Raw genomic sequence first — 22074 nt, forward strand, 5'->3', positions numbered from 1 at the left:
GATTCCAGAATTTCTAAAAAATATATATATATATTTTTTCTAAAACTGCAAGAAGCAAAAGGTGTACAGTACAGAGCACATGGGGTCATTCATAGATTTTTATTCTATAAGCAAACAAAGACCAAATTAACCACAAAAATTTTCCTAAAAAAAAGTTATAATTAATACTAATAGAATAAAACCAACAAAAATGAGAGTCACACAGAGTAGAGATGATATCACAGGATGGAGAGCAGGTGGACATTAAAAATATACTCTATAATCCACACAGGAAAATATAATAAAGGTCTATCATAAACAGTCATAGCCAAAAGTGTTGGCACCCATCTAATTGTTCCTGAAAATGAAGTATTTCTTCCAAAAATTATTGCAAATTACTGAACACATTTTGTTATACATGTTTATTTCTTTTGTGTATATTGGAACACAAAAAAAAAACAGTGGAAAAAAAAGGCGAATGGGACATTATTTCACACAAAAACCCCAAAATGGGCCAGACAAAATTGTTGGAACCTTTCCAAAATTGTGGGTAATCAACTTTGTTTCAAGCATATGATGCTCATTCAAACTCCTCACCTGTGGCAAGTAACAGATGTAGACGATATGAAAATAACACCTGAAACCAATCTTTGCATTGTGTGTCTGTGTGTGCCATACAAAGCATGGAGAACAGAAAGATAAGAGAACTGTCTGAGGACTTGAGAACCCAAATTGTTGATCAATAACAATCTAAAAGTTACAAGTCTATCTCTATAGATCTTGATGTTCATTTGTCCATTGTGTGTAGTATAATCAAGACGTTTACAACCCTTGGCACTGTAGCTAATTTACGTGAACGGAAGAGAAAAATTGATGAAAGTTTGCAACGCAGGATAGTCCAGGTTGTGAATAAGCAGCCACAATGAAGTTCCAAAGATATTCAAGCTGTCCTGCAGACTTAGGGTGCATCCATGTCAGCACAAATTATCCATCAACATTTGAGACCCAAGAGGACTCCACTGCTGACACACAAACATAAAAAGCTAGACTGTACTTTGCCAAAATGTACGTGAGCAAGTCAAAATCCTTCTGAGAAACTGTCTTGTTGACAGATGAGACCAAGATAGAGCTTTGGGTAAAGCACATCATTCTACTCTATACCAAAGATGGAATGAGGCCTACAAAGAAAAGAACACAGTACCTATAGTAAAATATGGTGGAGGTTCAAAGATGTTTTGGGGTTGTTTTGCTGCCTCTGGCACTGGGTGCATTCACTGTGTGTAAGGCAACCTGAAATATGAAAATTACAAAAGGGTTTTGGGTCGCAATGTAGTGCCCAGTGTCAGAAAGCATGGTCTGCGTTCTAAGTCACGGGTCTTCCATCAGGAAAATCACCCCAAACACACTTTAAGAAGCACTCAAAAATGGATGGAAACAAAAGCACTGGAGAGTTCTGAAGTGGTCAGCAATGGGTCTGGATCTAAATTTCATTAAACACCTGTGAAGCGATCTTAACCCCTTACCGGCATCGGACGTACTATACCGTCCGATGCCGGCTCCCCTGCTTTGATGCAGGGCTCCGCGGTGAGCCCGCACCAAAGCCGGGACATGTCAGCTGTTTTGAACAGCTGACATGTGCCCGTAATAGGCGCGGGCAGAATCGCGATCTGCCCGCACCTATTAACTAGTTAAATGCCGCTGTCAAACGCAGACAGCGGCATTTAACTACCGCTTCCGGCCGGGCGGCCGGAAATGACGTCATCGCCGACCCCCATCACATGTCCGGGGGTCGGCGATGCGTCTCCATTGTAGCCATAGAGGTCCTTGAGACCTCTATGGTTACTGATTGCCCGTCGCTGTGAGCGCCACCCTGTGGTCGGCGCTCACAGCACACGTGCAATTCTGCTACATAGCAGCGATCAGCAGATCGCTGCTATGTAGCAGAGCCGATCGGCTTGTGCCTGCTTCTAGCCTCTCATGGAGGCTATTGAAGCATGGCAAAAGTTAAAAAAAAAAGTTTAAAAAAATGTGAAAAAAATAAAAAAAACATAAAAGTTTAAATCACCCCCCTTTCGCCCCAATCAAAATAAATCAATAAAAAAAATATCAAATCTACGCATATTTGGTATCGCCGCGCTCAGAATTGCCCGATCTATCAAATAAAAAAAAGTATTAACCTGATCGCTAAACAGCGTAGCGGGAAAAAAACTCGAAACGCCAGAATTACGTTTTTTTGGTCGCCGCGACATTGCATTAAAATGCAATAACGGGCGATCAAAAGAACGTATCTGCACCGAAATGCTATCATTAAAAACGTCATCTCGGCACGCAAAAAATAAGCCCTCAACCGACCCCAGATCACGAAAAATGGAGACGCTACGAGTATCGGAAAATGGCGCAATTTTTTTTTTTTTTTAGCAAAGTTTGGAATTTTTTTTCACCACTTAGATATAAAATAACCTAGGCATGTTTGGTGTCTATGAACTCGTAATGACCTGGAGAATCATAATGGCAGGTCATTTTTAGCATTTAGTGAACCTAGCAAAAAAGCCAAACAAAAAACCAATGTGGGATTGCACTTTTTTTGCAATTTCACCGCACTTGGAATTTTTTTCCCGTTTTCTAGTACACGACATGTTAAAACCAATGATGTCGTTCAAAAGTACAACTCGTCCCGCAAAAAATAAGCCCTCACATGGCCAAATTGACGGAAAAATAAAAAAGTTATGGCTCTGGGAAGGAGGGGAGCGAAAAACGAACACGGAAAAACGAAAAATCCCCTGGTCATGAAGGGGTTAAAATTGCTTTTGGCAGAAAGCACCCTTAAAATATAAGAGACATGAAGCAATTTTCAAAGGAAGAGTGGTCCAAAATTCCAGTTGAGAGGTATGAGAATGTGGTTGACAGTTATAGGAAACGCTTGAATGCAGTTATTTTTTCCAAATGGAGTGTAATCAAATATTAAGCGGAGGGTGACAACAATTTTGTCCTGCCCATTTTTGGAGTTTTGTGTGAAATTATGTCCAATTTTCCTTTTTTTCTATGTTTTTTGCGTTGTTTCCATACACACAAAGGAAATAAACATGTATGTAACAAAACATGTATAATAGCTATAATTTCCTGGGAGAAATACTTCATTTTCAGGAACTTTTTCAAGGGTGCCAACACTTTCGGGCATGACGTGTAAATGTACGTAAAATCACCCACAAATGGAGTTCACAAGATCTAGAGGACATGCACAAAGTAGCAAAAATATGTAAATAATGAAAAAGTACATGTATATCATAAACCTGATTGATGTTCAATACTACAAGAGGCTATTAGACTATTCAAAATAAATCATGGAAAACTAGATAGTAAATGAGATGTGCACATAAACATCATTATATAAATGTAATGACTTTAATAAACTTAACTATGATGTTTCTCTCCACCTGGGATGTCACCAAACCACAACATGAATTTTGCCACAGCCTTCATCAGGTTTTGGCAATATCCCAGGTGGAGAGAGGGGTGATAGGTTTGTTGTAGTCTTTACATTTTTATAATATTATTTTATATTGAGATTATATATTTTATTGTAACATTTTATAATGCTGTGTTTCTATGCTCATCCTGATTACATTCTAGTTTTCCGATATACAGTAGCATGTAAAAGTTTGGGTACCCCTGTTCAAAATTACCGAATTTTTTGGACTATAAGACGCACATTTTTCCTTCAAAAACGTGGAGGAAAATGGGTGGTGCATCTCATAGTCTGGAAGTACCTGCTCTTGCTGCGGATGGGCAGGTAGGGGAAAGGCAGCGGCAGAGCAGCAGGTCACAGGAGGCAGGAGCCGGCTGCTGCTGCTAACCCGTGTCCGCTGCTAATGAGAAATTAATATTCACTGCTTTTCACAACTATGGGAGTGCAGAGCAGTGAATATTCATTGCTTTTTAATAGCAGAAAAGCTGTTAGCCGCAGACTTCCAGCAGCTGCCGAGCTTTAACGTGTGCCTGCTACATATGGGAATGAATATTCACTGTTCTTCACTACCATAGGTGTGGAGAGCAGTGAAAATTCATTGATCTTTAATAGAGGGAACAATAGCAGCAGCCGCCGGCTTCCGGCAACTGCTGAGCAATCACATGTGCCCGCTATTAAAGAGAAATAATTTGGGAGTGGAGAGCAGTGAATATTCATTCCCTTTAGCTATTGTGCCCGCTATTAAAGATCAGTGAATATTCACTGCATGACACACCCATACTCCCGGCGTGGGGAGCAGTGAGTATTCCGGCAGCTGTCCTCTACTTGTAGGCAGCGCATGATGTCACTGCCATGTGCTGCTTACAAGCATAAATCAGCTGCCAGCATCGGAACAGGACACTGCGAGGGTGCTCGGGGAAGGTATGTATAATGGTTTATGGGTTTTATATGTTTTTCTGATGGGGACCATGCATACCAGGATGGGGATGAGGGAGCCATGCATATCAGGATGGCGATGAGAGGCCATTCATACCAGGATAGAAATGGGGTCCCTACAAACTAGGATAGGGATGAGGGGGCCATGCATACCAGGATAGGGATGAGGGAACCTTGCCTTCTAGAATAGGGATGAGGATGCCATGCCTACCAGGATAGAGATAAGGGGGCCCATGCATAACAGAACGGGGATGAAGGGGCCCATGCATAACAGGATGGGGATGAGGGGGCCCATGCATACCAGGATAGGAATGAGGGGGCCATGCATACCAAGACAGAGTTGTAGGGGCTATGCATACCAGGATAGGGATGAGGGAACCATGTATACCTGAATTGGGGAGATATATATACCAGGATAGGGGATATTAGTACAAAACTGACCACATTTTTTACTTCAATATTTTTTTTTTTTTAATTTCCTCCTCTAAAATCTAGGTGCGTATTAAAGTCCGATGAGTCTTATAGTTTGAAAAATAAGGGAACTGTTATTGTGAACAGTTGAGCAAGCTGAAGATGAAATGATCTCTAAAAGGCCTCAAATTAAAGATGATACATTTCCTTTGTATTTTAGGCAAAATATATTTTTCATCTTTTACATTTCTTTACAAAATGACAAAAAGGAAAATGGGCTGATGCTAACTTTGGGCACTCTTGGAGATTTGTGTGCTCCGATAACTTTGACCAAGGTTTCAGACCTTAAAGGGACACTGTCACCTGAATTTGGAGGGAACAATCTTCAGCCATGGAGGCGGGGTTTTTGGGTTTTTGATTCACCCTTTTCCTTACCCGCTGGCTGCATGCTGGCTGCAATATTGGAATGAAGTTCATTCTCTGTCCTCCATAGTACATGCCTGCGCAAGGCAATCTTGCCTTGTGCAGGCATGTACTACGGAGGACAGAGGATGAACTTCAATCCAATATTGCAGCCAGCATGCAGCCAGCGGGTAAGGAAAGGGTGAATCAAAAACCCCAAAACCCCGCCTCCATGGCTGAAGATTGTTCCCTCCAAATTCAGGTGACAGTGTCCCTTTAATTAGGCTGTTAGGGTTATGGCTTGTTCACCATCATCGTTTGGAAAGGCCAGGTGGAGCAAAAATCACAGCTTTGTAAAAACCGTGCCTCCTCTAACCTTGTACCAAAAACAACAGTGATGGGTTCTTCTAAGCAGCTGCCTAACACTCTGAAAATTAAAATGGTGGGGGTCCACAAAAATGGATGCTGTAGATACCAAAGCATTTTCAAGTTGCCCTTTCCTCAGTTTGAAATGTAATTAAGAAATTGCAGTTAATGGGTATAAGTGGAGGCAAAGATAAGGTCTGGAACATCAATCAAAATTTCAGTGAGAGATGCTCGTAGGTTTGTTAGAATGGCAAAACAGAACCCTTCACTTGACTGCAAAAGACCTTCAGTCAATGATTCCGTGAAAAAAAAAAATTGGACAGCACCCGATGTAATCGGAGTGTGGTCCAATTTTCACAGACTCTCAGAATGGAGAAGGTGGAAAAAATGTTTTGTTTTTTTTTTAACTCCTCCATGTACGAGAATATTGGATGACACTCGAACCACATTTTGACCAAACTCTGAACAAACTATGATGAGAGTCAGATCTCAATCGATCCTATTTTCTCAATCTCAAAGAAAAAAAAATATCGGACGTCTGATTGAGGTCTAAGGGTGAACTCATATGCTGTGGATTTTCTTCAATTAGGCCACATTCAGTGACATTTTTACCTCAGTATTTGTAAGCCAAAACTAGGAGTGGAACAATCAGAGGAAAAGTATAATAAAAACACGTGCAGCACTTCTTCATTTTTTACCCACTCCTACACTGCTCAAAAAAATAAAGGGAACACTAAAAATCCATTAGTAATTAAAAAAAATGTTCCAGCTCTTCTTAATACTTGACTTCATTTCATGCGTTTAAAATACAAACAGCCTCACGGAAAACGCACAAGAGGACATGAGCTACGCGTTTCAATTGCTACCGCGATCTTTATCAAAGCCTGAATAAAGATCGCGGCAGCGATCGAAACGCGTAGCTCATGCCCTAACGTGCATTGTCTGTGGGGCTGTTTGTATTTTAAAAGCATGAAAAAAGTCAAGTATTTTATTAAGAAGAGGTGGAACATTTTTTTTTTCATTTACTATTGGATTGTCTCATCAGGACGGGGTTCCGTGCACCTTCTGAAGATCGGTGAGATGGCTTTTTCTTTCCTTTTTTTCTTGTGAACACTAAAATCCTACATCCTAGCCATCACGGAATGAAATATTTCAGTTGTAAATCTTTATTCATTACATAGTGGAATGTGTTGAGAACAATAAAACATAAAAATGATCAATTTAAATCAAAATTAATATCCCATGGAGGTCTGGATTTGCAATGATACTCAAAATCAAAGTGGAAAATCAAATTACAGGCTGGTTCAACTTCAGTGGAAATGCATCAAAACAAGGAAATGATGTTCTGTTGTGTATGTGGCCACCACGTGCCTGTATGACCTCCCAACAATGCTTGGGCATGCTCCTGATGAGGCGGCAGAAGGTCTCCTGAGGGATCTCCTCCGAGACCTGGACTAAAGCATCCGCCAACTCCTGGACAGTCTGTGGTGTTGGTGGATGGTGCGAGACATGATGTCCCAGATGTGTTCAATCAGATTCAGGTCTGTGGAATGGGCGGGCCAGTCCATAGCTTAAATGCCTTCATCTTGCAGGAACTGCTGATACACTCCAACCACATGAGGTCTGGCATTGTACTGCATTAGGAGGAACCCAGGGCCAAACGCGCCAGCGTATGGTCTCACAAGGGGTCTAAGGATCTCATCTCGGTACCTAATGGCAGTCAGGCTACCTCTGGCAAGCACATGGAGGGCTGTGCGGCCCTCCAAAGAAATGCCACCCCACACCATTACTGACCCACTGCCAAACCAGTCATGCTGAAGATGCTACAAGCAGCAGAACTCTCTCACCGGCGTCTCCAGACACTGTCATGTCTGTCACATGTGCTAAGTGTGAACCTGCTTTCATCTGTGAAGAGCACAGGGTGCCAGTGGTGAATTTGCCAATCCTGTGTTCAGTGGCAAATGCCAAGCATCCTGCACGGTGTTGGCCTGTGAGCACAACTCCCAACTGTAGACGTCGGGCACTCAGACCATCCTCATGGAGTCGGTTTCTAACCGTTTGTGCAAACACATGCACATTTGTGGCCTGCTGGAGGTTATTTTGCAGGGCTCTGGCAGAGCTCCTCCTGTTCCTCCTTGCACAAAGGCTGAGGTAGCTGTCCTGCTGCTGGGTTGTTGCCCTCCTATGGCCTCCTCCATGTCTCCTGGTATACTGGCCTGTCTCCTGGTAGCCTCTGGACACTACGCTGACAGACACAGCAAACCTTCTTGCCACAGATCGCAATGATGTGCCATCCTGGATGAGCTGCAGTACCTGAGCCACTTGCGTGGATTATAGAGTCCGTCTCATGCTACCACGAGTGTGAAAGCACAACCAACATTCAAAAAAGTGACCAAAACATCAGTCAGAAAGCATTGGTACTGAGATGTGGTCTGTGGTCCCCACCTGCAGAACCACTCCTTTATTGAGTGTGTCTTGATAATTGCCAATAATTTACATCTGTTGTCTATTCCATTTGCACAACAGCATGTGAAATTGATTGTCAAACAGTGTTGCTTCCTAAGTGGACAGTTTGATTTCACAGAAGTTTGATTTACTTGGAGTTATATTCTGTTGTTTAAGTGTTCCCTTTATTTTTTTGGGCAGTGTAGTTTTGGCTTACAAATTATGAGGTAAAAAACTCACCAAACACTCGACGTTTGCACATGGCCTTAAGCTCTGTAAGGCTACATTCCCACAATGAGCTTTTGGTGAGTTTTTGACACTGCAGAATTTCTGCACCATTTCTTCACCCATTATTTAAGTAAGGTTATTTGCGTTTTTTTCATGCGTTTTTTTTCAACATGCACATAAAACTCGGCGTAACTGCAACAGAACTTGACATGTTGTGGATTTGAAACACGCACCGCTGCTCAGTTAATGAGTAACAATAAGGCACAGAGGGCAGGAGATTTCTGTAAATCCCATCCACTTTTCTGGACTTGGAAGACGTTGTATTCATGATGCAGCATAAATATACAGCATCAAAAACACGCCTAACGCTCATTGTGGGAACGTAGCCGAACTTTCCAATTTACTTAAAACATTCCTATTTAGACAAATGGCTCAAGTTTTCAGTTGCAGAAATTTCTACAATAAATTCTGTAGCATGGCAATTCTCCCTAAACATCTCATTGTCTTCATCAGAATATAATATATTTCCACCTAGAACACATACTTCTGTTAGTGACGGCTTTTCTTTGCTTATAAACCAGAACTAGTATGAGAGGCATACATAGGACTCCAACAATGCAGGCCGCTATGGCCAAGGCCGCTGCTGTTGTACCTAGAAGGAAAAAAAAATAGAATTATTTTCTTTTTTTACTTAAAGCAATAGCATCTACACATTGCAGGTAGCAGAAGAAAACGAATTAAAAGTTATCATATGAAAGGTTTCTATTAATGCTAAAAAAATCTATCATATTTGAGTTTTAGCAAGGTAAAAACAGTGATCTGTCAAGTTCTATTCCATCAAAAATATCCCGTAATGAAAAAAATCATCTGCTGGATTTGTGCATACTGTTTAATTGCCATACAATTAGTTTAGGACCATTTGGTCTCCATCGAGCCAATATGCACTTCTAAACATTGAAGTTGCAACATCAAAAATGAAAAGTTGTAGAATTATGAAAATCACAAGATGGATAGACATGTTAATATGTAAATGATGAAAAGAAACAAAGTTTTCAAGTCATCTCAATTTATTCAGTATCAAGTAGAAGCACAATGAGCCGAAATCCACACACATTTGGCATGTAATCAATGAGCTTATCAATGGATGTTGGAAGAATGTCCTGCCATGCTGGACACTCAATCAATAGCCACTGCTTGTAGCACTTTTAGCAAATGCCCACCAATGTCCCAGATGTGATCAATGGAAGACGCGTCCAGGAATACTGCAGGCAATGGTAGCAGATTTAGGTCATGCAAAACATCAATATTTGCTTCTTGCCATGTAGGCTGCTCTCCGTAGCATAAGGGAAACGTGAGTGAAATGGCCACACTACTGGATCCATGACAAAATAAATATAACGTTGAACTGTTAGTGTATCTGGAATAAAGACTAGAGGAATCCTACTACCAAATATGAAGCCAATCCACACCATAATCCCTGGAGAAGGACCAGTGTGATGTTGCCTCATTAGGTCCTATTTATGCCAACGGTGGTCTGCAGACCAATCTCCAGCACTCTGAGTCTAAAGGTACCATCACATTCAGCGACGCTGCAGTGATATAGACAACGAGCCGATCACTGCAGCGTCGCTGTTTAGGTCGCTGTAGAGACGTCAAACACTGCAGCTCCAGAACGATGCGGGAGCGATCCAGTGACGTAACGGCGACTCACTTATCGTTCACGCTCCATGTAAAAACATTGCTGGCATCGTTGCTTTTGCTGTCAAACATGACGATACACGCCGACCTGACGACCAAATAAAGTTCTGGACTTCTAGCTCCAACCAGCGATATCACAGCAGCATCCAGATCGCTGCTGCGTGTCAAACACAACGAGATCGCTATCCAGGACGCTGCAACGTCACAGATCATTGTCATTCTCGTTGTAAAGTTGCTGAGTGTGAAGGTACCTCAAGACAAAAGCAGGACTCACTGTTGAAGAGGATAGCCATCTTCTCTTCACCATGGTAGCATGAGATCAATGGAATGACTGTACTTGAAATTTGGCTTGTAAATCAATGCTGTGCAAATGCCTCCATTGGTTTATTTGCACTGACACCATAGTATGGATGGCCAATTTCACTTGCTGTACAGAATGAACTGTTACTGCAACCATTTTTCCGAAGTGTGCCAGAATCTATATTTCAGCACAATAATGTCAGGCCTACTGTGAGCAGACTGCTTGGCTTAAACGTGCTACCATGGTCTGCGGCATCTCTAGACTTGTCTCACATTGAGCACATCTGTGGCGTCATTAGTCAACAAATGCAGCTGCCAGCAGGGGAACTTGATGATTTGTGTCCCCAAGTTTTTAGAGTAGCGCATTCCTCTGATAAGCATAACATCATTGATAGCAGCCAAGGTGTGTAAGTGTGTGTGCGTTTGTGCATGACACTCATATTTGATTTTGAATAAATTGAGAAATTTAAAACAATATAGCATTTTTTCTCTTCAGTATGCAGTGGACAAATAAAAAATTTATACCATGCTGTATAATTTTTAATTTTCAATTTGAAGTTAATAAGCGAATAAGAATCTATGCCTATTCAGTATTATTTACATCGGCACCTTTGGTTAGAGGTAAATGTTAGCCTATTTGTTGGTACTATTTAAGTAAAGAGAATAAATATAATTATCACTGTTATTATGAATAATTGCTTCAGAACATGATAATATTAGTTGTTATTATTATTATTCATTCTAGACATCTATAGGACAACATAATTTCCACAATTGCATATTAGTTACCATGTTTTGGCCACATCTACTGTCGTTCTAATAAACTGAACAAAGCAAAGGCCCCGACTTATTAAAAATGGCATTTTTCTGGTCTTGATGAAGGGACAGATTTTAGTGAGAGGCTCCTAATTCATTAAGAGGTGCATGCCTCGTCATCAATCAGGTGATTAGTAATATGGCGCATGCCTCGCCATAGAGCTGGAGTAAGACTTATGATATAGCCAACACCATCGCTTGTCTTGAATTTGATGAGCAGGGGTCTCCCGTCCTGTGCCAGCTGCACTAATTTTGATGGAGTTGTGCAAAACTGGCTTGAAATTGTAAAAAATCAGCACAATTCCACATTGAGGAAAAATATTACGACTTTTCAAAGCTTCCTACACAAGAATTCTCATGTAAAACCTTTGCTGAATCTGGGAAATAGACTTTATAAAAAAAAAATCTAGGTTGTTAAGTGGTTCATAAAAATACATAGCTCTGAAATGTACATAGATGCTTAATTTTAATGGCCCAAACTACTTACAGACAAGATGTTCTAAAAGGAATCTATTGCCGTTAAATACAGTTACAATAAAAAAAAAAATATTCAACCATTGCAAAAGTAGGTTTACGAGCAAAATGTAAAAACTTTCTGTTCTTTCCAATAAATTAAACAACAATTTAAATAACTCTCAACACAATTAACATAATAAGTGGCTTTTCCAAATTCAATGCAAAATGCCTACTTTAATCACTAATGCAGTATCAGAATTATTCAACCCATTGAATAGAATCCAGAACTAAATTTGCAAATTATGTATTATATCCAATTAAGGCCTAGTTTACCGTAGTTGCATGAGATGTGCTTGTACATTGCGTGAGTTTGAGATAAAACTCCTCAAATACCTGAACTGGCTAGGGGTTAGTAAACTAGACAACTGATTGTATGTTGGCAAAAATATGCCAAGGGAATTATCCAAAAAGTTAAGAGAAGAGTCACTGTCTTGCACAAAACAAAGAAAAGGATACATAAAGTTAGCAAAGGCATTGACTGTCGCTAGAGATACAGCTGGAAGAATATTTTGCAAGAGGTTGTCCGTGCTGTAAGGATTCGCCAATGCTGGTGCCAGGAGCGGGCAGTCATGTGACCCCAAGTATGCAATTTGCATACTTCTGGACACATTCAGACTCAACATGTCTGGTTTCACTGAATACACTTCCATTGAACAAGGCCACACACATTTAGTCAGCAAGTGACTGCATGTATGGAAATTGCATACTTGGGGTCTCGCGCCCACCACACCCCACACCATAGAGTCTTGTGCATGTAAAGTGACAGCAGACTTCTAGCCTAAGACTGGACAACCCCTTTAAAAGGAACAACAGTTAAGGTACCGTCACACTAGACGATATCGCTAGCGATCCGTGACGTTGCAGCGTCCTCGCTAGCGATATCGTCCAGTGTGACAGGCAGCAGCGATCAGGCCCCTGCTGTGCTGTCGCTGGTCGGGGAAGAAAGTCCAGAACTTTATTTGGTCGCTGGACTCCCCGCAGACATCGCTGAATCGGCGTGTGTGACACCGATTCAGCGATGTCTTCACTGGTAACCAGGGTAAACATCGGGTAACTAAGCGCAGGGCCGCGCTTAGTAACCCGATGTTTACCCTGGTTACCATCCTAAAAGTAAAAAAAAACAAACACTACATACTTACCTACAGCTGTCTGTCCCCGGCGCTGTGCTCTGCACTCCTCCTGTACTGGCTGCGAGCATCGGTCAGCCGGAAAGCAGAGCGGTGACGTCACCGCTGTGCTCACAGCCAGTACAGGAGGAGTGCAGAGCACAGCGCTGGAGGACAGACGGCTGTAGGTAAGTATGTAGTGTTTGTTTTTTTTTACTTTTAGGATGGTAACCAGGGTAAACATCGGGTTACTAAGCGCGGCCCTGCGCTTAGTTACCCGATGTTTACCCTGGTTACCGGCATCGTTGGTCGCTGGAGAGCGGTCTGTGTGACAGCTCTCCAGCGACCAAACAGCGACGCTGCAGCGATCCGGATCGTTGTCGGTATCGCTGCAGCGTCGCTAAGTGTGACGGTACCTTTACACTATCATATCGTGACAGAAAGAAGAAGCAATTACATACTGCCACCAGATTCACGAGAAGGCAGGTGGTTGAAAACCCTCGACTGACGGCAAGGGACCAACTGCAAGATTTTGTGGCAGCGGGCACAGAGTTTTCAGTTTGCAGAGTTAGGGCTCGCAGTCATCAGCGTAAATAAAATCACTCCAATGATGTTCCTGAAAAGTAGTGTCATGCGAGTACAATGCGGGTTTTATCAAGTAGCATCAGCATGACATGAGTATGCAATCCATATGAAATTTGTTGCAATTTGTTTTTAACATTAGCTTTTACTTATGTCATTTAAAGCCAATTTTCTAAGTTACAAAGCAATCTTATTTATAGATATTAGATAGATAGATATAGTTATATAGCTCATGCCTCTGCTCAGCACACCATCAGGATGTAGCAGTGTTGGGGATCATTGTGGGACCTCATCATCATCATCATCAACCTGTCAGCAGAATTATGCACAATAACCTACAGACAGTGTTAGGTCGATGCAGGTATACTGATTAAAATGATAATTTGGTTGATTAAATCTATCTTGTGTTTAATCTTTATTTTCAATTTTTAGATAATGATATGCTTGTGCCCCGGGGTGGCATGTGGGGGTCTTCATGTGGTGCTCTGATTAGCCATTCATAATGCAGACTGCTGACAGGTCACTGATCCCTCACTGACCGGCCCCCTAGCTTACATAATGGATATATGTACATATTTAAAAAAAAAAAATTCTGCAGGCAGGAGCCAGCCATGGCACTTGCTGTACAGCATAATTGCATGTTTACTGTGCAGCTTTATGTTTTCCTGAGTATTAAAAAAATCTATTTTAAAATGTCGCCTACAGCGCCTGCGCAGTAGCAGCAATCGACAATCTAAAGCTTTGAAAGGTCACTACATTTTTGCACAAAGACACTGACTTTTGTTGTTTTCAGGACAGGCTGAATCAGCTCCATCAAATGGGCATGCTGGGGGGGAGAGAACTGGGAAAAGGCCATATCAGCCCATCAAATGCTTCAAAACTTATCAGCATAACATAGTTTTGTTAAACAGAAATGCTACGTGTATCTTTTCTGGCTAGTGTCAAAGTCCACCAAGGCTTGGTATAAAGTTGCTAGAGCTGTAGTCCTGACCGAGCTGCTGTCCAGTTAGTCTTGACACTTTACAGCAGTGTTCCCCAACTCCGGTCCTCAAGAGCCACCAACAGATTTCCTTAGTATTGCACAGGTGATGGAATTATTGCCTGTGCAGGTGATGCAATTATCACCTGTGCAATACTAAGGAAATCCTGAAAACATGACCTGTTGGTGGCTCTTGAGGACCGGAGTTGGAGAACACTGCTTTACAGGAAAACAGAATCCTAATCCCATCATGCTGTCAGGTGTGGGGTGCACCACACGCACTTGTAGGCTGCAGGCTTTTGCTGCCTGTAGGCTTTCATCTTCAGGAGCTCCCGCACACAACTCAGGGAACACCAGGTTCATTGCAACAAGCAAACATTTACTGGTCAGTTCAAGTTCATCAGGTTGTAACATGTAGGAGAAGGCACAACACTTTGCATTCCTTACTTAGCATAATACATCTTCAGCCCTACCATTCCTTCCTCCTTGCTATCCCTAAGCCCACTGACTGTCAGTCCCAGGAACTTCCTGTTCAGTTCTGCAGTGCACCCGGGATTGACCACTTGCCCTTCACACAGTTCCACATCCATCTTCCCCTGAGCGGCAGAGTATATGATGCACCAATCAGCCCCCACGCCGATCCTTGGGCTCCTGACATTGCCAGAATATCCCCATGGGAAATTAATTTGGTCTCTCACTGCCTTCAATGATTGGTATATGCTGCCTTAGCAGCCCATTCCACTTCACTTATTACTGTACTTACCTATCTGACTATCAGGAAGAGAGTTGCTTTTCTAACCTCCTCCCACTGTGGGCTAGTCCAAAACATTAACTGTATTTTATACCTGTACCTTGAGCCAACTTCAATTACTATACTATCACAACTACTGAGCCTATTCTTATCGTATGCCCTAAACTATCTCTTACCCTATGCTGTTCACTACCATATCTGTCTATTTGCAACATACAGTAAAACGACAGTACATAGTTCACATTTCACGTGACACTATATGCATATATAAAACGCAAGTATATAAATCTACATTACATGATTGTTGTCTTCAGGGACAAGAGCAGGGCAATATAGTCTACACCCTTACATTGATTGAAGAAGTCCTAGAAGATTTTGGATTTCCAAAATTGAACCCCATAAAGAATCTTTACAGGGATTTTAAGAAGTCTGTTACAGCACACAAACCAAATATTATTAATGAACAGGAGGCCATTGCTCATGAACATTAGGCTAAGATTCCTCAGTAATGCTGCCAGAAGCTAGTGTCTGGCTATGCAGCACATTTATAGCAGGTCATAAAAGCCAAAGGTGCTCTACTAACTAGTAAGACTAGACTCAATAGTCTAAAGAAGATGTTCTCCGATACCAAAGAAAAGTAGTCAAAACTTGCCCTTTAATTATACAGGATACAAAAAGTGGCAAAACGTGCACATATTAAAAAAAGGCAACAATTTTTATGGGTAGAAAAACCCTTAATCATAGCGAGAGTAAGATGTGACACTTGTCGTGAAGGGTTTGAATAATTCTGAGATTGCAGTAGTCATTGAAGGAGGCCTTTTGTGTTGAATTTGGAGAAATTACTTGTTAAATTACGGTAGTTGTATTCACCAAATTGTTCTTGCTTATCAGTTTATTACAAACAGCAGAAAGTTTATACATTTTGCTATTAAACCAAGTTTGCAATGAGGGTTGAATAAATTTTATTTGCCACTGTATAATTAAGCTACATGCTTAAAAGCATTCAAATTCTTTTAACCAAAAGTATCTTAACAATGGCATAGAAAAAAAGTATATATTCCCTCACCATCATTGTCCTCCTCACGTGATTGAAACGAACATGTCTGAAGATTTGGGTCATCTAAAATATAAGAAAAAGAAATTAAATGTGAATTCAATTTTTAAGACCTGCATAGTCTAGGTTTCCCTTAGTATAGTACATTAAAACCACGATATCTAAAATGGGCAGTGTTTTTTGTCTGGACACTTAATTAGGTGAAATAAAGTTACATATTTTTTATCCATGCGGCCATGCGATCCTTTTCTTCCTTTTTTTGTCAACTTTCTCCGGTGGTCACTGGTATTGGATCCATGCTGTTTAAAAAGGAGCAGCACTACATTTACCACACGGTGAGGCTCTTCCCAAATTTTACTTTTGTGCTTATTAGTCTTAGATCAGTTGCAAACCGCAAAGCATGGGTTGGGTGATAGACAGAGATGAGGAAGGAGATATAGAGTGGTGCAGAAGTGTGGAGAACTTTGTGGGTCAGAGAGAGGGGTCTAAGGGGTAAGGCTTCTCCTTGTGGAGAGTGACCTACCAGCTCTGGCTTGTCAAGGTAAGGAGGCTTATTCGCCGTGTAACGCTCCTCTGGGAAATTATGTGCAAATTGCTTCTTCAGAGAGAAAGAGGACTTGACATTTACTGTATATTGTACTTTGAAGTGGATTGGAAAACAGCAAATATGACTCTCGCTGCCACATTCAGGATGGATTGAAGAGTAAAAAGTATTGAAAAGGAGAAAGTATGGTTAGCGGGGGACTCATCATTTGAGAGTTGCAGTAGGCCAGACGAGAATAAATAAATAAGAGCGACAGTAACAGTTTTTGCAGCTTTAAAAGTGAGAAAAGGTCAGATTCTGGGGATGTTTTTTAAGATGCAGGTAATATGAGCGAGTTAGCAATCAGATAAGGGGAACGAAGGACAGTTCTGTGTCAAATATGACCTGAAGACAGCGAACGTACTGCTTGGGAGTTATGGCTGAGCCACCCAAGTAAATTGCAATATCAGGTATAGGTAGGTAGGTAGGTAGGTAGGTAGGTAGGTAGAGGAAGGAAACACAAGAAGCTCAGCTCTGGAAAGTTGCAGTTTCAGATAGAGGAAGATCATTATGTTGGAGACAGTGTGAAGACAATCCCTGGTATTTTGTATTAGTGTGCGGGTGATGTCAGGAAGAGGTGTATAATTGGGTGCCATCATCATAGAGATGATACTGGAAACCACATCTACTTAACATAAATGTGGTTGTCTTCAGATCCAGAAGACAGTTGCGCTACACCATAAACTGCATCACTAGGCAAACCACCCATGTAAGGTCTTTGTGATACAGTGTATTACAGCAGAGTGGGTGTCTGCCCTTTGTTCTGCTGATTTCTGAGCTCATTCATTAAATATCTTAATGATAAGCCATCAATAACAATAAAAAAACTGTATGGATTTTTTTACTTAAAATTTTCATTTTTATTGAGACCATACTCTTTACTAATGATTTTTCCTAAACTGAACATGGAGACAGTCACTTGTATGATGGTCATGCCTAGTAAGTATTTCTTTGGAGTTAATACTGTTACGTATCAGAATGTGTTGCGATACCTAGAGGTAGTCCAATTTTACAAAATAAAGTTTGTTCACTGTAAAAAAAAAATATATATATACAAATTTCTAATATACTTTTATATTATACTAGATGGTGGCCCGATTCTAACGCATCGGGTATTCTAGAATATATATGAAGTTTATTTATGATGATTTTAGAATATTACAATGAAAACACAGAATTCGTCTGGCCGGGCGCGACCAATTAGCGAATCGTGGTTCAAATCCTGCGCCAATTCGCAGCCAGAGTGCGCCTGTCACTGATTGTTCTCGGCCGGCCACGCAGTATATAGTACAGCCGACATAGCATATAACACAGCTCACGCAGTATATAACACAGGCCACATAGTATGTAGCAAGCCAACGTAGTATATTGCACAGCCCACGTAGTATGTAGCACAGCCCATGTAGCATATTGCACAGCCACGTAGTATATTGCACAGCTGTTGTGAATTCTGTGGCAGAGCTCCCTCCTGTGGTCACAAGTGGTACTTCGGCTGATTCTCTCTGGGAGCTTCCGTTTGTGGAGGAAAGTGGTACTGCGGCTTCTGAGTTTCCTCCCTCAGGTGATCTGTTGAGGTCGTTAGGTGCTTCTCTACTTAACTCCACCTAATGCTTTCATCCTGGCTTCCTGTCAATGTTCTAGTGTTGGACTTGTTTTTCCCTGGATCATTCCTGTGGCCTGCTGCTCTGCATAGCTAAGTGCTTCTTTGCTATTTGTTTGCTATTTTTTCTGTCCAGCTTGTCTATTTGTTTTGCTGGAAGCTCTGGGACGCAAAGGGTGTACCTCCGTGCCGTTAGTTCGGTACGGAGGGTCTTTTTACCCCCTTTGCGTGGTTTTCTTTAGGGTTTTGTGTAGACCGCAAAGTTATCTTTCCTATCCTCGCTCTGTTAAGAAAGTCGGGCCTCACTTTGCTGAATCTATTTCATCCCTACGTTTGTCTTTTCATCTTACTCACAGTCATTATATGTGGGGGGCTGCCTTTTCCTTTGGGGTATTTCTTTGAGGCAAGGTGGGCTTATTTTCTATCTTCAGGCTAGTTAGTTTCTCAGGCTGTGCCGAGTTGCATAGGCAGAGTTAGGCGCAATCCACGGCTGCCTCTAGTGTTGTTTGGAGAGGATTAGGGATTGCGGTCTGCAGAGTTCCCACGTCTCAGAGCTCGTTCTATGATTTTGGGTTATTGTCAGATCACTGTATGTGCTCTGACCGCTATGTCCATTGTGGTACTGAATTGCCTTTCATAACAGTACAGGAAGCCAAAAGTACTAATGATTCTCAATAGAGGGAAAAAAGAAGTTCTGAGACCATTTTTTTTTCTTTGCACTGTGTTTTGCCTTTTTTTTTCGCTAAACATTTGGGTGGTTCAGGACACAGGTGTGGACATGGACATTCAGGGTCTGTGCTCTTCAATGGATAATCTCGTTATAAATGTACAAAAGATTCAAGATTTGGTGGTTCAGAAGCCTATGTTTGAACCAAGAATTCCTATTCCTGATTTGTTTTATGGTGATAGGGTCAAGTTTGTGAATTTCAAAAATAATTGCAAACTGTTTCTGGCCTTGAAGCCTCACTCCTCTGGTGACCCAGCTCAACAAGTGAGAATTATTATTTCTTTTTTGCGTGGCGACCCTCAGGACTGGGCATTTTCCCTTGCGCCAGGAGATCCTGCATTAAGTAATATTGATGCGTTTTTCCTGGCGCTCGGATTGCTGTACGATGAGCCTAATTCAGTGGATCAGGCAGAGAAAAATTTGCTGGCTTTGTGTCAGGGTCAGGATGATATAGAGGTATATTGTCAGAAATTTAGAAAGTGGTCTGTACTCACTCAATGGAATGAAGCTGCGCTCGCAGCGATTTTCAGAAAGGGTCTCTCTGAAGCCCTTAAAGATGTCATGGTGGGATTTCCTATGCCTGCTGGTCTGAATGAATCTATGTCTTTGGCCATTCAGATCGGTCGACGCTTGCGTGAGCGTAAAGCTGTGCACCATTTGGCGGTATTACCTGAGATTAAACCTAGGCCTATGCAGTGCGATAGGACTTTGTCCAGAGTTGAACGGCAGGAACACAGACGTCTGAATGGTCTGTGTTTCTACTGTGGTGATTCCACTCATGCCATCTCTGTTTGTCCTAAGCGCTCTAAGCGGTTCGCTAGGTCTGCCACCATTGGTACGGTACAGTCAAAATTTCTTCTGTCCGTTACCTTGATCTGCTCTTTGTCATCGTATTCTGTCATGGCATTTGTGGATTCAGGCGCTGCCCTGAATTTGATGGACTTGGAATATGCTAAGCGTTGTGGGTTCTTCTTGGAGCCCTTGCAGTGTCCTATTCCATTGAGAGGAATTGATGCTACACCTTTGGCCAAGAATAAGCCTCAGTACTGGACCCAGCTGACCATGTGCATGGCTCCTGCACATCAGGAGGATATTCGCTTTCTGGTGTTGCATAATCTGCATGATGTGGTCGTGTTGGGGTTGCCATGGCTACAAGTCCATAATCCAGTATTAGATTGGAAATCCATGTCGGTGTCCAGCTGGGGTTGTCAGGGGGTACATGGTGATGTTCCATTTCTGTCAATTTCGTCATCCACCCCTTCTGAGGTCCCAGAGTTCTTGTCTGATTACCGGGATGTATTTGATGAGCCCAAGTCCGATACCCTACCTCCGCATAGGGATTGTGATTGTGCTATCAATTTGATTCCTGGTAGTAAATTCCCAAAAGGTCGACTGTTTAATTTATCCGTGCCTGAGCACACCGCTATGCGCAGTTATGTGAAGGAATCACTGGAGAAGGGGCATATTCGCCCGTCATCGTCGCCATTAGGAGCAGGGTTCTTTTTTGTAGCCAAGAAGGATGGTTCGCTGAGACCCTGTATAGATTATCGCCTTCTTAATAAGATCACGGTTAAATTTCAGTACCCCTTGCCATTGTTATCTGATCTGTTTGCTCGGATTAAGGGGGCTAGTTGGTTCACAAAGATAGATCTTCGTGGTGCGTATAATCTGGTGCGAATTAAGCAAGGCGATGAATGGAAAACTGCATTTAATACGCCCGAGGGTCATTTTGAGTATCTAGTGATGCCGTTCGGACTTGCCAATGCTCCATCAGTGTTTCAGTCCTTTATGCATGACATCTTCCGTGAGTACCTGGATAAATTCCTGATTGTATACTTGGATGACATTTTGATCTTCTCGGATGATTGGGAGTCTCATGTGAAGCAGGTCAGAACGGTTTTTCAGGTCCTGCGTGCTAATTCTTTGTTTGTGAAGCGATCAAAGTGTCTCTTTGGTGTGCAGAAGGTTTCATTTTTGGGGTTCATCTTTTCCCCTTCTACTATCGAGATGGATCCTGTTAAGGTCCAAGCCATCCATGATTGGACTCAGCCGACATCTCTGAAAAGTCTGCAAAAGTTCCTGGGCTTTGCTAATTTTTATCGTCGCTTCATCTGCAATTTTTCTAGTATTGCTAAACCATTGACCGATTTGACCAAGAAGGGTGCTGATGTGGTCAATTGGTCTTCTGCTGCTGTGGAAGCCTTTCAAGAGTTGAAGCGTCGTTTTTCTTCTGCCCCTGTGTTGTGTCAACCAGATGTTTCTCTTCCGTTCCAGGTCGAGGTTGATGCTTCTGAGATTGGAGCAGGGGCTGTTTTGTCGCAGAGAGGTTCTGATTGCTCAGTGATGAAACCATGCGCCTTCTTTTCCAGGAAGTTTTCGCCTGCTGAGCGAAATTATGATGTGGGCAACCGAGAGTTGCTGGCCATGAAGTGGGCATTCGAGGAGTGGCGTCATTGGCTTGAAGGAGCTAAGCATCGCGTGGTGGTATTGACTGATCATAAGAACTTGACTTATCTCGAGTCTGCCAAGCGGTTGAATCCTAGACAGGCTCGTTGGTCACTGTTTTTTGCCCGTTTTGACTTTGTAATTTCGTACCTTCTGGGCTCTAAAAATGTGAAGGCGGATGCTCTGTCTAGGAGTTTTGTGCCCGACTCTCCGGGTTTGTCTGAGCCGGCGGGTATCCTCAAGGAGGGAGTAGTTGTGTCTGCCATCTCCCCTGATTTGCGGCGGGTGCTGCAAAAATTTCAGGCTAATAAACCTGATCGTTGTCCAGCGGAGAAACTGTTTGTCCCTGATAGGTGGACGAATAAAGTTATCTCTGAGGTTCATTGTTCGGTGTTGGCTGGTCATCCTGGAATCTTTGGTACCAGAGAGTTAGTGGCTAGATCCTTTTGGTGGCCATCTCTGTCGCGGGATGTGCGTGCTTTTGTGCAGTCCTGTGGGATTTGTGCTCGGGCTAAGCCCTGCTGTTCTCGTGCCAGTGGGTTGCTGTTGCCCTTGCCGGTCCTGAAGAGACCTTGGACACATATCTCTATGGATTTTATTTCAGATCTTCCCGTTTCTCAAAAGATGACAGTCATTTGGGTGGTCTGTGATCGCTTTTCTAAGATGGTCCATCTGGTACCCTTG

The 22074-nt window shown here is 42.2% G+C and overlaps 2 protein-coding genes across 2 annotated transcripts in view; one reads left to right on the forward strand and one right to left on the reverse strand.

Moving 5' to 3' along the window:
* CDH23 (cadherin related 23) overlaps positions 1-22074 on the forward strand; it is a 1839731-nt gene that overhangs the window by 1582507 nt on the left and 235150 nt on the right. The gene's annotated exons all lie outside the window — the stretch shown is intronic.
* VSIR (V-set immunoregulatory receptor) overlaps positions 1-22074 on the reverse strand; it is an 89875-nt gene that overhangs the window by 7781 nt on the left and 60020 nt on the right. The window contains exons 3-4 of the mRNA XM_069753215.1: positions 16048-16101; positions 8778-8885 (exon numbers count right to left, since the gene is read on the reverse strand). Coding sequence (XP_069609316.1) covers positions 8778-8885; positions 16048-16101 — 162 coding nt within the window. The remainder of the gene's footprint in view (positions 1-8777; positions 8886-16047; positions 16102-22074) is intronic.

The sequence above is a fragment of the Ranitomeya imitator genome, chromosome 2 (assembly GCF_032444005.1).
Source record: "Ranitomeya imitator isolate aRanImi1 chromosome 2, aRanImi1.pri, whole genome shotgun sequence".
In the NCBI taxonomy this organism is placed as follows: domain Eukaryota; kingdom Metazoa; phylum Chordata; class Amphibia; order Anura; family Dendrobatidae; genus Ranitomeya; species Ranitomeya imitator.